Source organism: Anarrhichthys ocellatus, unplaced genomic scaffold, assembly GCF_004355925.1.
Source record: "Anarrhichthys ocellatus isolate YVR2014 unplaced genomic scaffold, GSC_Weel_1.0 scaffold7, whole genome shotgun sequence".
NCBI lineage: Eukaryota > Metazoa > Chordata > Actinopteri > Perciformes > Anarhichadidae > Anarrhichthys > Anarrhichthys ocellatus.
The window spans coordinates 5,674,716-5,689,531 of NW_022280037.1; the positions used below are offsets into that span (position 1 = coordinate 5,674,716).

At 39.8% G+C, this 14,816-nt stretch overlaps 2 protein-coding genes across 5 annotated transcripts; one reads left to right on the forward strand and one right to left on the reverse strand.

Annotated features, from left to right (window-relative positions):
* Positions 1-412: 412 nt before the first annotated feature.
* Positions 413-8,506, reverse strand: LOC116383328 (heterogeneous nuclear ribonucleoprotein Q). 3 transcript variants are annotated; one of them, XM_031847070.1, is made up of 12 exons: positions 8,335-8,506; positions 6,427-6,586; positions 5,352-5,470; positions 4,996-5,103; positions 4,657-4,770; positions 4,264-4,440; positions 4,007-4,142; positions 3,415-3,620; positions 3,170-3,319; positions 2,947-3,068; positions 2,507-2,832; positions 413-1,940 (listed from the first exon to the last, which is right to left on the reverse strand). In XM_031847070.1, the coding sequence occupies exons 2-12, from the start codon at positions 6,572-6,574 to the stop codon at positions 1,912-1,914; spliced, it is 1,635 nt and encodes a 544-aa protein (XP_031702930.1). In that variant the 5' UTR covers positions 6,575-6,586; positions 8,335-8,506; the 3' UTR covers positions 413-1,911. The 3 variants fall into 3 exon arrangements, with proteins under 3 accessions (XP_031702930.1, XP_031702932.1, XP_031702933.1); XM_031847072.1 differs by having other exon boundaries at positions 6,427-8,506; XM_031847073.1 differs by lacking the exon at positions 6,427-6,586 and having other exon boundaries at positions 8,335-8,505.
* A 4,558-nt stretch (positions 8,507-13,064) lies between these two features.
* cga (glycoprotein hormones, alpha polypeptide) lies at positions 13,065-14,810 on the forward strand. 2 transcript variants are annotated; one of them, XM_031847458.1, is made up of 4 exons: positions 13,065-13,171; positions 13,247-13,358; positions 13,546-13,742; positions 14,654-14,810. In XM_031847458.1, the coding sequence occupies exons 1-4, from the start codon at positions 13,145-13,147 to the stop codon at positions 14,726-14,728; spliced, it is 411 nt and encodes a 136-aa protein (XP_031703318.1). In that variant the 5' UTR covers positions 13,065-13,144; the 3' UTR covers positions 14,729-14,810. The 2 variants fall into 2 exon arrangements, with proteins under 2 accessions (XP_031703318.1, XP_031703319.1); XM_031847459.1 differs by having other exon boundaries at positions 13,546-13,730.
* Positions 14,811-14,816: the final 6 nt, after the last annotated feature.

Sequence of the window (14,816 nt, forward strand, 5' to 3'; positions counted from 1 at the left end):
AGTACCGTTGCTGTCGTTGCCCGATTACGTCAGTGTTGAGCACAACTGTGTAGGAGGTGGTAATAGAAACCGGTTGAAATTAAGCAAAACATAAAAATATGGTCTGATAATGCCTTGGCAGATGTAATTGGAAACATAGTTTTGAGTTTCAGGGCTCCAGTATTGTGCATGTTTGGCTTTCTGGGAAACTTGAAGTGGAACTGAGCTATAGAAATGTGATCACAAGTCTATCATTTCATATAATAAATAAGAAAACACATATTGGTCTGTTCAGTTAGCTAAAGCCTGATATAACGTGTGCTTTATATTTATTATCCTTTGTAAGCCTTTATCAGTCATAAAATAAAAGCAGCACAGCTTGCACAAAGCATTTGCATCGCATGAAGATTGTATCCAAAGACTAAGACACAGATAGAAATCAAAAACTTTATTACAAAAATAAGTTACACTCACCTCCATTTTACAGTATAAAACAATTTATTTGCAGGAATGCAAAAAACGTTGTTGGCCACCAACAATAGTTTAAAACTGCTAACATCTTTTTTTTTCAAAAGGTGGTTGTTATGATTTTATTGAGGGAGTTAACTGTAGAAAACTGGGATTGAAGAGCAGTTTCCTTTTTGCTATACCCGGGAAGTAGAAATCCTTCACTGCAGTATCCCTTCTACCACTGTGTGTCTATGATCCCTCACCAGCCTACGACAGGCACACATGCTCACTGACGGGGCAATATGGCAATTCAGTCATCCATCAAGGTTAACCCGAAATATCTTTTACAAAGTTCCTGTCTTGGAGCTGGAAAGGGATCATTCAAGATTAACATGATCTTATATGATGACAAACTGGATTAGGTTGTTTTACATGATTTTGACGTCGTTTGAAAATCCATTGGCATCAATATAAAACCAACCCACTGGAATAATACAGTGGCACAAAAGGGACACTGCAGGGCTTTATTTTTGTATTAATTTTTTTTTTTTTTTTTTTGTTTTTTAAATCAAAGGCAGTTGGATGCCTGTGATGTTGAAGCCTTTACAAAAGTAACATTTTATCCGAAAAACTATACAACCAGTAACTACATACTCTGAAGAAGCAAGGCGGCTAATTCAGTTCAAAATAGGATAAAAGCAGGGCTTGTTCAGACTCATCACATGAGATTGTTTTGCATGCCCAGTTTGACTGTTTGCAGTGTCAGAGCTGCAGCTAAAATGACTATATTACATTAAGTACATTGTTTTTGCGCTCCAGCTCTTGTGCATATTTTGTATGAAAACAAGCCCTGCTTTCATCAATATAGTTTCCCTATTTACAGTACAGGCCGGGTAGTTTAGTCCTCTGTACTGAGGTAGTCAACCAACCCTTTAAAGACAAGTTCTGAAAAGAACCACTTTCCTGGAATGCCTGACTTATCCATGCCAGGTGGGTACACCCTAAAAACCTGCAAATGTTCTCTGTCAAACATCCAGATCAAACGATTAAGAACATGGATATTCCGACAGTAAAAATTGCGATTAGCACAAAAATATACAATAGCATCAAGCTCCTTTGAGCCACTTCAAACCCAAGAACTTAAAAAAGTGCAATTTCTTCAATAATTATTTAAAAATGGCATGTTCAGGGACAGGGAAGGGGGTAGATTGTAAGGGCAATACATAGTGCCCTGTAAACTAGGGCTGGGTACAAGGGCTTGGGGCAAAGAGGTTGTGGAGAGTATTTAGAATCCCCCAGTCATCTTTTTAAGGTGGCAGTTTAGAAACAAATGAAAATAAAAAAAACATGGGGGAGGGGAGATGCTTCTTCTGTAAGGCTGGAATATCATTGGACCTTTTTGCCGTGCTCTTTTCTTGTGTCAACATCCATTGCAGCCAACGGTGTAAGCCCACACATCAAGTCAGTAGCAACGGTGACAGGTCAGGAACGCCCTCGGCCCCGTTTCCCTGCTGGTCCAATGACAGGAAAGATAAAATTAGTACACAATTTTGAAAAGAAAATCCAGACATCCATGTTGCACACATTCCCCAGCACACTGATGGACCAAGGAAACTCCACAAAACTTAGACTGAAGACAGTGTTTTGCCACTAGGATGGGGCTCGGCTAGCCTCCTTAGAAGTATAGTATGTTGTGAATGACCTTCGTCTGCTGGCAAACAAACTGGCTGGCTGCTCTGAAAGAAGACACCTGTCAGGGATTAGTTATGAGGCCAATAAGCAGGTGTAACTTAAGTTCAAGTGCCGTCTTATAATTACTACCAACATAATTTTGAGACGATCAATACCTGCGCTGTAGGTCATCCTCAGCTGCCAATCTACTACACCCCTTCACCTGACCACAGATAGAAACTATGTCGACGCCAACACTGAGCTCAGTCGATCTTTTACCTGTGATATTCAAGACTTACTGAAAATAAACTGAGCCACGTGGCACGGTATTTTCCACAAGTGAGCAGTAATTATCTGTGTGACTTCTTTAATTTGACCCACTTTGAATCAAACAAATTAAAGTTACCTCTGCTTGTTCCAGGGGCTCCTCGCTGGGAGAAGCCCACTCGGCCCCTCGGTGAGACGCCACCGCGGCCCCTGGTCTGACTGGCACCACCACGGACTCCTCCCCTAGCTCCTCGTACTCTCCCAGACACCTGGAAGTCATCATACCCGTAGTACGGGTCATCGTAACCACCCCGGTAGTTGTGGTAGTCGTATCCATAGTAATCGTAATAGTCTTCATAGCCATAATAGTCGGGGGGGTAAGAATAGCCTCCCCTCCCGCCTCGGCCTCTGCCTCTCGTGGGTGGGGGCATGTGGGGAGGCCCGTAATAATAGTATTCATCATACCTGAAAGATGATGCAGACTTATCGTAAATGGTGCATTCTGCTTAATATCAAAATCAAAATGTGCTGACTACATGAGTGACGGTCACAGGATTGAGTTGCATTGTTCCCTCTTACATGTGTGTTTTAGCAGCTTGTCTCTGGGCTTTGCGCTCTTTCCTCTTCTGGTCGGGGGGCTTGGCGAAGACTATTTCAATGTGCTCTCCCTCGAGGTCTTTGCCGTTGAGATCAGCCAAAGCCTGTGAAATGTATCAATGAAAGTATGTTTTCACTGCAAAAACAACAGATTAAAGATTAAGCTGATGCATGCCAGTCCAGTGACAGGTGTTTTCTTCCATACCTTCACAGCACCATCTCTTTCCTCAAAGTGGATGAAGGCATAGTCTTTCAATTTTTTCACCCGCTCCAGCTTGCCAAACTGACTGAAGGACTTTTCAAGTATCTCTTCTGTAACGGTGCTTGCCAAGTTCCTCACAAACAGCACCTTGACCTGGTAATGGAAAACAAAGGATCTAATACAATTGCAGCAGACGGTCATAGAAAGTGAACAGTATGGGACCAACAACCTCTGGCCCTGAGCCTTACCTTGGCCATGACCTCGGGGTCTGGGTCCTCGATTGGGTCAGCCCACTCCACGGTGACCACGTTTCCCCACACCTTCACCTTTCCGCTCATCAGTCGGCGGCGGGCCTGAGCTGCCGTCTTGTGGTCTTCATACTCGAGGAAGCAAAAGCCCCGATTCTTCTTCTTGTCGTCTGGCTGGTGGTACAATATGACATCATTTAGACCCTCTGTAGAGACGAGAAACGGGGAAGAGAGGTGGAGGAAAGGCAGCAACGGTTAAATGGCTTTATTCAACTGAAATCACAGGTCAATGAACTACCAAACTAGTGACGTCAATCTGCCTTTCTGTTTGGTGTCCAGTCAGCTCTTAGCGGTAAACCATCATGGCGACGTGAGTCACTCCAGCATAGTACATAAAAGTTCATCATTTGGACATAAACAGGAAATGCTTGAAACTAATTGTCAAAGCTTGTTTCATTACAGATCTTAAATGCACAACAAATCTAATCAAAATTGTCAAACAGGCAAAAAGTAGATAATGAATGAAGCCGTAGAACTAATATTTCACTAAATATTATCCAGAAAGGTAACTCAATGGATGGTGCCGACTCACCTGTGACTTTTGCAAATTCTTCAACAATCTGCTCTTTTGTTTTACTCTTGGGGATCGAGCCAACAAACAGTCTATTATTGGCCACAGAGATGCACACGCCGATGTGTTTACCCGGTCGAATTTCATTGTTGTTGCACTGCGGAAGAACGGAGGACGTCGTAAGAGAGGAAGAAGCAAAAACTGATCTTACTTCTTGACTAAAACTACTTTTAACTAACAATTATTTTCTGGTTATATTTTCAGGAAAGGAAACATACCAATTTGACCGCCTGCTGTGCAGCGTCTTTAGTGCAGAAAGTGACAAAGGCATATCCTCTGTTCAGGCCACTGAGAGGATCCATCATCAGGCGCAGATCCCAGACGGGGCCGGCTTTCTCAAACAGCGGAACCAGCTCGTCCTCAAAGAGGTCTCTGGGGATTTTGCCTACAAATATCTGTCAGGTTGAGAGGAAAGGACACTAATAAGAGCCCCTCTGTGGCTTGTCATGCGAGGTTAAAACATAGATGGCATTTAGGAAAAAGGTGTCTATTCAGCTCTTAGCGGTAAAACATCAGTGTAACCGAGGTTACTACAGATAATAAAAAAATTGTCATCATTAAGACACCATATGTGCATAATAGTGCAACTTTAAAGAAGACATGTTCTGTACCTCTGTACCGATGGTGGGCTGGGCCCCTGAGTGAGCAGACTCTGGTGGGGGCCCTCCATACTTCCTCTGGCCTGTTGTTACATCAAGCGTGTAGCCAGTCCTCTCCAGCAAAGCCTGATCATAACAAAACATGGAAAAGAGAGGAGAGTGCTGTTTGACAGTCATAGATAAAATTAAAATAAAAAAAAAAACAAGGCATGCAAAACATCCTTATTTAAAATGTGTCCTTTATTCAAACAGCATGCTGGTTAAAGAGATTAACTACAAGCATTGCATCAGCATATTTTGTCCCAAGCATTAAATTGGACAAAACTAATTAAATTCAGGATTAGTTCTCACTTTGATTTTGGCTTCATCTGGTCCTTTATTGGTGTCTGACACTTTGGTCCCTTGTTTCTCTCTCTGTCTGTACGTCTTCATCACGCCACAAAGAAAGGCACTTTTGTTCTGAGAAAAGGAAAAAAACAACTATTAAATACTATCAAACTATAATTATGTAAATGAAATGTGTCATGATCATTAAGACAACTTCTGATTCTTAGTTCCACACAAAATGAATAATCTGTCTTGTAGATGACAGCTAAGGGCTATTTTACCACATGCCATGATACATCACACTGCACAGAGGACAATCATCTACTTTGTATGAAGACATTAGAAATTATAAAGGTTATCTAAACAACCCACACGCATACCTGAACATGTGAGAGGTCGCTGTCCTTAAATTGCAAAAGGACTTGCAGAGCACCTTCCTCGTTGAATTCTTTCAGAGCCTCAATTGCTCGATCATCTAAGTCACTATGTGACACCAAACCTGTAGGGGGGGGGGCAAGACAGAGAGAGAAACGGTGAGCTGGCTGAGGAAGTCCGTACTTATGTAATTACTACCTTGTCATTCAAGTACAACTGAAAGGACCAAAGAGAAATATTTGCATGAGAGTCATTGTTGCATAACAAATATCTTTTAAATTATGTAATGATAATGATCACTACAATTAGAAGGGAGGAGCGGGACCAGGCTACTCCAATAGTGCTGTGTTCAGTAGTCAGGCTGCACTTTACTCTCCAACCAGTAAGTTTTTGCAGAACTAATCACAACAGATGCGACAATGCAACTTGATATGCCAGTGCCCCTCTATTCTGTAGGTGGGAGTTTCTAATGAGCTGGTCTGCATTCTCCTCCATAGAGGGGCCGTCACCTGTCCAAGGCAGCCACACACCAGGCAGCTGCCGCCATTGTTTCTGTCTCGCTTCCGTCTGGCTGAAAAGGCCGGACCAAGAATTTTTCAGATCTGACCGACCAAACTAAGTCCTGAAATGACCCCCAAACTTTGCACTGCAGCTCACCCCATACAGACTGGTAAAGCTCTAACCAAAGCAACAGATATCTAACCTGTGACTGAGATACTTACACCAGTTTATCCATCTGCAATTATTTTATGGGATGCGGAGAAACATCATGGAAATGAATGGAGAGACTGGACGGGCTTACCAAGACACTCCCAGGGAGAGGACAATTAATCCGCCCTGACACCAGTGATCATGCAACCATGTTGGGAATGCAAATGCTGCAATCATTTACACATTGGTAATGTGTAATTTTATATTTTGTAGCACTGCAGTACCCATTTTGGTAGGAAACCACAAAAAGTTGCTTCATGATCCCAATTCCCCCATTCAAAAAGGTGATAAAATGACAGTACATGCAAGAAATTGATAAACATAAAAAATTGCATATTTGAATATGCAAGTATATTCTTTGTGCCTTACCTGCTATGTAAATTTCATCTAGTTTTTCAGCAACTTTCTGTGGTAAACCAGCTTCTAATAAAGTCTGGAAGTGCTCAGAATGGGTAACTGCAGCAGAGGTGTCCATTGGTTCTTCTGGACCATTTCCATTAATATGTTCTGTGGCCATGTCTCCAGAAATCTGTGTAAATGCAATGAGCCAAATTAATCCTGGGTCAAGGGCAAGACTTGGGATGTGTTCAGGAGAGTGCAAAGTCTCAAACTTGTCAGGAAAAATAACGTTTTTACCATTTCTGATCTTGGATACAGAGTGTCTTTTGTATTAATAAGCACAAACTATCAATAAACAGGGGTGTCGCTGTGTACAAAACAAGTTATTATAGTCGCGTGGTCCTGTACAGTCGGTAGACTTTTCACTATCCTGACATAAGACTTGCAGCTTGCATGAGGTAGAAGCCCAGAAACCTGTATAGGCAGTTGACAGATCTTTGAACATTGCAAGCAAGACAGACAATCCACATACCGAAAATTCCCACACAAATCTATTCAATGACATCTTGTAAAAACGGTTTAACGACTGAGTTTGTGCCCATGTGGCAGTTTTTTTTTTTTCATTCCGATTTATTCTGGGTTAAGAAGTTTGTGCAAATGGTGCCAAGTTCACTTGTTAAGGGCTGTATCACAGTCCTCTTGGTCACTGCTGGTGCAGACGCCTTGTCTGCTTTGGGCTCTAAATTACATGTTAACTTACCTTCTCACTGCTGACTTCAGCACAGGCTAGATAGCTGATACACGTGTTCCATCAGAGAGTGAGACCCAGTTTCCGGTAGCTGACCAAGTATGCACCCTTTAGCATTTATGTTTCTTGACACTTTGGCAGCACATATTGTGACACTAAGTTAAATCAAAAATAATTGTGTTTGTTTTGAGTCGACAGATACTGAGGCAAACAACAATCAAACCGCTCTCTGAGAGCTACTACTATATCCGCCAACGCTGGACTGAGCAAAACGTGGACAGCAATCTTCTGCTTCGGCCTCTCAATAACTTAGCTAACATTACCCTTTAACCAATATGGGCTTAAATATACCACACAACCGACACATTGCAGCGTCTGCTAATCAATCTAATATCGCCAAGCACGTGCTTTCAGTGGTTAAAAACATTACTGTAACGTTGAAAGTAACTAACGTGACCGTATCGTGCAAATTAATCTTGGGTTTTTAATTTGAACCGTTAAAAAAACAGAATAAACTATTTTCAAAAGATGTGTGTGGTAACGTTAGATTTAACGTTAGCGGGGACTGGCTCGCACACGTTGAGGCTGGCTAGCTAGCTACCTAGCTAGCGGGCTAGTTGGCACAGCTAACGTTAGAGCTATCGAGTTCACCATGAACCGTCACAATAACATGACGCGCTAATATGCATTTTCTATGAGTGCGTCTGCATTAACTGTCGTAAAACAGTAGGGACGTGGTTCGTCCGTTGATACAGTGGTTACGCGGGAAAGCCATTTCGTGCTAAGATAACAGGCTTTAACCAGCTAGCTGCTGTTAGCACACGATGACAATGAGCATGTCAATTCTATGATCTGTCAAAATAGGCTAGCTTAAGCTAGCATGCTAATTCGAACGGAATTTCAGTGAGGCCATTGTTACGATATTTGCAAGTAAGGACTTCAACAATTGACGAAAGTGTAGCTTTTATGAGTAATTAGATTCACCGAGGCCTAGAGGTCTAGAGTACTAGATGCCTGGTTTGCCAACGTGCCGCCATATAGGAAGAGTCCATTTTCAAAAAGCCGGTCTGGGGAAGTCGTTCCCAACCAACACCAGTTTCCACATTGTTTGAAACAGCACAGCACGATTCAGACTTTTTAGCAATAAATTAAGCAACAATAACGTGACCAAATAGTAGCATTCGCCCTACCTGCCGCTGGATCACCAACGTGTATGGTGTTGATTATTTAGGAAGATAAATGTGATATTTAAAAGACAGAAAAAGTGTAAAACTCCCGGCACTGATCCGGCTTCAGTCATTCACTCTTGATGATGTAAAATGGCTGCCACGTTCACGCCTCGAGTTTTGTCTCGTCGAAGGGGTTTCTTGGACCGCCCTGCACGGGCTTGCCTTGTATGCATTTCACAGAGGAGCAGCAGGTCATTCAAAGCATCCATCATAACTACTAACGACGAGTAATTTCACGACAACAGCAGTACCGCTTATGTAAGGGGTCAGTCAGGAGTGCTGACTAATAGAACAGTGAAAAGATTTGGTACAGAAACAAAACATTGAACTCAAATATATAAGTAAACACCAATGAAATAAAACAAGGAAGTACAACAATGAAATAAATTAGCCCATTATTAATAATTTACTGATAATCTTCCACCACCAATACTACTACCAGTACTTCCACTAATAATAATAACATATTTTAGAGATGATCAGTATTTTTGTGTAAAATTGTACCAAATGCTAGTCCTCATATATTTAAATCTAAAACAAGATGTGTGACATTAACAGACCAACTCTGACAATATTTCAGCATGACTGGAAGTAGGGAGGGCGATCCCACTTTCCACCACACGGTGTCACTCTTCCCATTGATTAAACACTCATCTGCTCCATGAACAAAAGAATAGGTCAGAGTACATAGAAACCTATATGATTATTTGTTTGATACCGCAGAGACAACATCAGGTGCAATGGTTTGCACAACTGAAGAGTTCTTTATTTATGTTGTGCCAAACTACTTGGCAATTTTTATTGGTTTGGTAAAAGATTCTCTGCAACATTATCATAGGAAAGCAAAGTTGTACTTGTTATTGTTTGTGCATTACAATCCGATTTAAAAGTTGTTACTTGCATCTATGTTTGTTGCAGAAAATCCAGTTTTTAAACAATGTTATTTGTTCTCAATATCTTACGATGGGGTTGAAAGTGAGTCAATTGCAAATAAAAAAAAATCTTTTTAAATGACAATTTCTGAGTGCGTTTGGACAGTCAAGGTTGATACATGACTTGCTATGAGCAATGAAAAGTACTTGTGTCAGTGTTGATCCATGACAATTGTTTTAAATACAAATACATTGCAGTGACAATACATTGCACAGTATGAATTTGGGATTTGTCTATCTGCTATTTTCATCACAGCTAGAGTGAATTATGGATTTAATGTTTGGCTCGTGGCTGAAATAATAAAACTTTAGCAGGTAACTGACTCCAACAACTCCCACAGGTAGGACATTAACAGCTGGACGGTGATGGCTGGAATATTCTGAGAAATAACTTACGCAGCTGTTGAGGAAAAGAGCAACATAATGATTTCCTGGTGCATATTCCCAACCAGTAATAATGTTACAACTTACCCAACAAACAAACATTTTGAATGTCACAAGATAAGAACAATAGCAAAGCATAACAAAGGTCAGTACTATCAAAAGTATACAATACTTCCAGAAACACTTTGCTAATAAGTTTTGTCTTCCTTGCCTTATCCACAGGTTGTTACAGACACAAGAAAACTCTACAAGTGTAGTTTTTATGTGTCTACAATAAGCTTATTGCTCATGTCCGTGAAGACTCCTCAGAGAACAAACAAAGCTCAGACAGATATTTGAGAACAAAACAATTGGTTCATAAAGTTTTGTATTCAGCTTTATAACAAGATATAATTTAGGTTAAAATCATTAGTTTCAGTACATTTTATCATATCACAATAAAAATTAACAAGCTCTTTATTGACATTAATATTGCCTCTTTAACACCGACTACAACAACCTGATACAGTGGTAGGTTTTTGTGTATTGTTCTTTTTTTATTACGTTAATATGACCATCTTAAGCATGCTATGAAAACTATAGACTGTATATAAGAAGGATGAAACATTATGGTTATGTTAGTCTGTCTCTGACAATGTCTGCTTTGTTTCTGTTGGTCCCTCTGATGCAGCAGAGGCTCTATTGTATGGCTCTTGAATAAGATAAATAACCATAATTGTACCTACAGGCCTATTACAGATCTCTCATGCCACCCTGTGGAGAGAGTTTACCAAGCAAAATGATCTGGCTCCTAAATAACTTATAGCAAAACCTCAGTTCATCCCTTTCAGTCTTTTGTATTCCTTTTAGCAATGCACCATCCTTGCACTGATGTAGAGAGGATGTATATGTATGCCCACCTGCACGCTGTGTATTTACTCAGATAAATTCTTACAGTTATATTCCATCAAAATGGTGCTTTGCTTCGAGAAAAAATATATTATATAATATTTCAGAAGAAAATTATTTAGTATTGCTGCGATTCTCGGCTTTAAAACATTTTCATCTAATGACTAGTTTCAGTCAACCCTCGGTTTTGATAATGAGCCGTTAACATGCTTGGATTTGATTTCAATCATCATTCTCTTTACTGCTACATCACATATCTTCAATTGTGTCATATCCAAGAAAACTACAGGTCGCCGCTGCTTCGTTCAGTTGTTGTTTGTTGTCCCTGACTTATCAATAGCATCTAGATCACCATGGCTTTGAATTGAGCCTGCCTGAGACATGACCTGCTAACCTCACCGTGCCACCCATGCTCTCTCCTCTACAGCAACAGTGACAGCGTCGACACCGGAGCCCCTGAGAATAAATCTGACTAGTGTTTCACCGAGCGTGACTTGTGTAGGCTGCACAATTTACTCTACACCTGGGGCTTTCCACATCTCTGTGATTCTCATCCTCATCTAGCCAGATCAATGTGCCTGACACAGAGCAGAAGAAACTCGGCACCACTCCTTGTTTCATAAATCAGGAGGCCATGAAGCAGGCCAATGCGAGAATTCAGGAGAGGGAAGTTGCACATGTCCTCAAACTAACCCTCTGTGCTGGTTGCCTTTTTTGTCAGTGAACTGTTGTCGGGCTTTAATGTACAGCAGCACTCCTTTCAGGTGTCTCATATTTCTAATAACATCTCATCTCTCGTACGTCTTAAACATACTTACCCAGCTCAACTAATTCATCAGTCAGCTCCATGATTATTGCAGACACTTCTGCAAATAGCCAAGTGTAATTTTTATAAAAGATATGATCAAAACGTGTCAGATGTTGGCGTATGTAATTTTACTCATTTTTATCGGTTGATGTTAGAGATTCTGTTTTTATGCCTGAATGTTTATTTTTCAGGAGTAAATAGGCCAATGTACTCAAATAATTTTACTAGGGTATATTTGATTGACAGTACATTTTGTTTGTTGTTAATAAACTTACATGCGTATGCCCAAAATATTGGTTGTTACATATTAGTTGTTACATTATTATGTAAAATACAATGTTATAAATGCTGTGATAGAAGCCCAAAAAACTGCTTTAAACATCTCTGTGATTTTAAACATCTCCTCTTCAACGCTTATTGAATAAGGACTCTTATGTCACGGATTTATCACCAGCACAACCAAGGACACAGGACATGGATACTTAAGTAAACAGACAGATGAAATGCAAAATAAATTCATATTCATCCTTGACATTTCGGATGTGGGAGGCAGACAGATGGAGACTCCTTAACAACTATCAGATATCTTTCCATTTATTCATAACTTCTTCCATCCAAACGAGTTTTGCCTCAATATGAAACTATGCATGAAAAGAATACACCCAAAATAAATTATTGCTGTGATGTTTCATTGAAGTTTATTTAGATTTATTGTCAATATCTGTTTTAATGAAATTTGTTAAGAAATAAGACGCATGGCAGCGTTCCAGTTTAAAAGTCAGTGATCAGATAACAGGGCACTAATATGTATTACATAATATACCTGCAGTATCCAACGTCAAACTGCATGTAGGGCATGCATAACATTAAAACAATGACTTCCATTAGGATTGCAATTAACTGATTCATTGTCAAGTCTATGAAATAACAAAGCATTGTGAAAAATCACATCATCAAATGTCTTGTTTTGTTTGACCAAAAGTCCAAAACCAAACCATATTCAAGTTAGATTCATATATGACGAAGAAAATAAGCAAATTACCACATTTGAGAAGCTGGAACCACAGGATGTTTGACAGGTTTCACCTTTTTTTTTGCTCAAAAATAAATTTTATAATGTATCAATTATCATAATTGTTTTGAACAATCGATTACCAATGAATAAATTGGGGCAATGCATGTTTGAAAATGGAAGGAAAATGCAGGTCATTGTCATTGGAAATATAATATAAGAATATTGACATAAGTAAATTATAATATAAGTAAATTATGCCATTATGAACACTGAAGAGACAAATGGATCAACTGCAGAGTGAAGATGCAGTGAAGACATTGCTTTAAAAATGTCAGCATCACGCTTTTACACTCTTTACAATGAAAACTTTTACTTTTATGCACTTACAGCCAACAATTGGTCTTTCTGCATTAAACTGAAACTCAACTAATGACCCCTCCCTTTGCTGTGACATGACAAATAATAACATCCCCCACTGAACAAAAACCCAGGGATTACATGCAGCATCCATAGTCAGGATGGAAGGTTGATGGAAGTATGTTTTGACTTTCCATGATTTGTTCTTATCATTTTGCCCTTTAAAGGGATTATGAGAAAGGTAGCAAAGTGGCCAGTGAGTCACTGAGATCGTTGATAAGGTTGGTAGGTTTCACCTAATCCAGGAAGTGGCCCCACACTGGGGGACGCGATATAAAACGACACTGAAGGGAAGCACAAGTCCTCAATAAAAAGCCCTCCTGCACGATGAAGAAGGAACTTTCTTTCAACACGGTAATACTCTGTCTCTGAGTTTTTCGATTCAAAAGACCGTTGATTGACCATTTTCTTTTGTCTCTGTATCATTAGATAACTGCTGTAACCACCATGGGCTCAGTGAAATCAGCTGGACTGTCTCTTCTTCTGTTGTCTTTTCTTATTGACATTGCAGATTCTTACCCCAACCTTGACTTATCAAACGGTAAGATGTCATTTTAATACAAGTACTAAGTACTCTACTCTGAAATCTAGTACACAAACCAAGGATTTACTTCAGTAAATTAGCACAATTTGATTTAATTCATCTCTATTCACAAAGATTGTACACTGTGTTTTTAATCCTAGAACTGAAATGTACCTGTATAACAAGCGGTCTCGTCTTTCTCCAGTGGGCTGTGGGGAGTGCACACTGAGGAGGAACACTTTTTTCTCGAAGGAACATCCCATCTACCAGTGCATGGGCTGCTGCTTCTCCAGAGCGTACCCAACACCCCTCAAGGCCATGAAGACAATGACGGTCCCAAAGAACATCACCTCGGAGGCAACATGCTGTGTCGCAAAGCACAGCTACGAGGTACAAGTACAGGTACAGACAAAAGATTTGTCTGGCAAACTTTTCTGTAAATGGTGAAACTATAGACCGATGCTGACTAAATATTTCCCCAAATCTGCAGATGAAATACTCTGAAACAAAATGCTCCATGTTGGAAATAGTCTAGAATATTATTGTTATACTTTTAGTCTAAATTCTATTTTATAGATCTATAGTTTTTTGTTCAGATTGGAGGTAGAACTTAAATAATTCAATTGTATGTTTTATTCTTCTACTGTATAACAGAAAAGACACGTTAACATTGTATTGCTAAAGAATAAACCAGTGGTTCCCGACCCTTTCACTTTAAAATAAAGCCGTGTGTACTTTGGGCCCCTTGCCATGTTTTAGAGATCTATTAGTTGTTTGTAGTTCCACCAAAGAGACATTTACCCTCAAACTTCTCAGATGGTTCACTGATTGAGGTTCAAAGAGGTAAAAAATATCAAATACTTCACAAAAAACAAAGATGTTTATAGAGATTTGAGTAGCAGAACTTTGTTTTTTCTTTTCTACTTTAATCATCCCCCACACACAGATTTATCTAAAGACTAATTAGAAGGGACCAACCCCGAGGTTTGGAACCATCTTGTGATATATGATCAGTCACAGGGGCAACGTTCTGCAGAATGAGTACTTTAAATTTGGTCTTATCAATGATATATATATATATGTGTACACATATATACAAATATATGTTTTACATTCAAAGGACCTGAGAAATTAATTCTCCAGATATTTAGTCTTAATTTGGTTTGCAGTTTAATTCTGGGTTCTGTTCAAAGGAGTTTAGAACATTTCAACTGCTCAAACTGCTAAAAAGAGCATTTTGATCATACACAAATACTGATTGACTTTGTTAATAATCACTCTTGTGTCTTCCTCCTCATCTGTGCCTCTTTCAGACAAAGGTGTCCAACATACCGGTGAGAAACCACACAGAGTGCCACTGCAGCACCTGCTATTTTCACAAGATATGAAGACGGGAACTGGAGACTCTTCTGCAGCGCTCAGCTTGGCGATGAATTGTGTTTCTTTTAATTTGCACAAGTTCATTTGTGTTTTAAA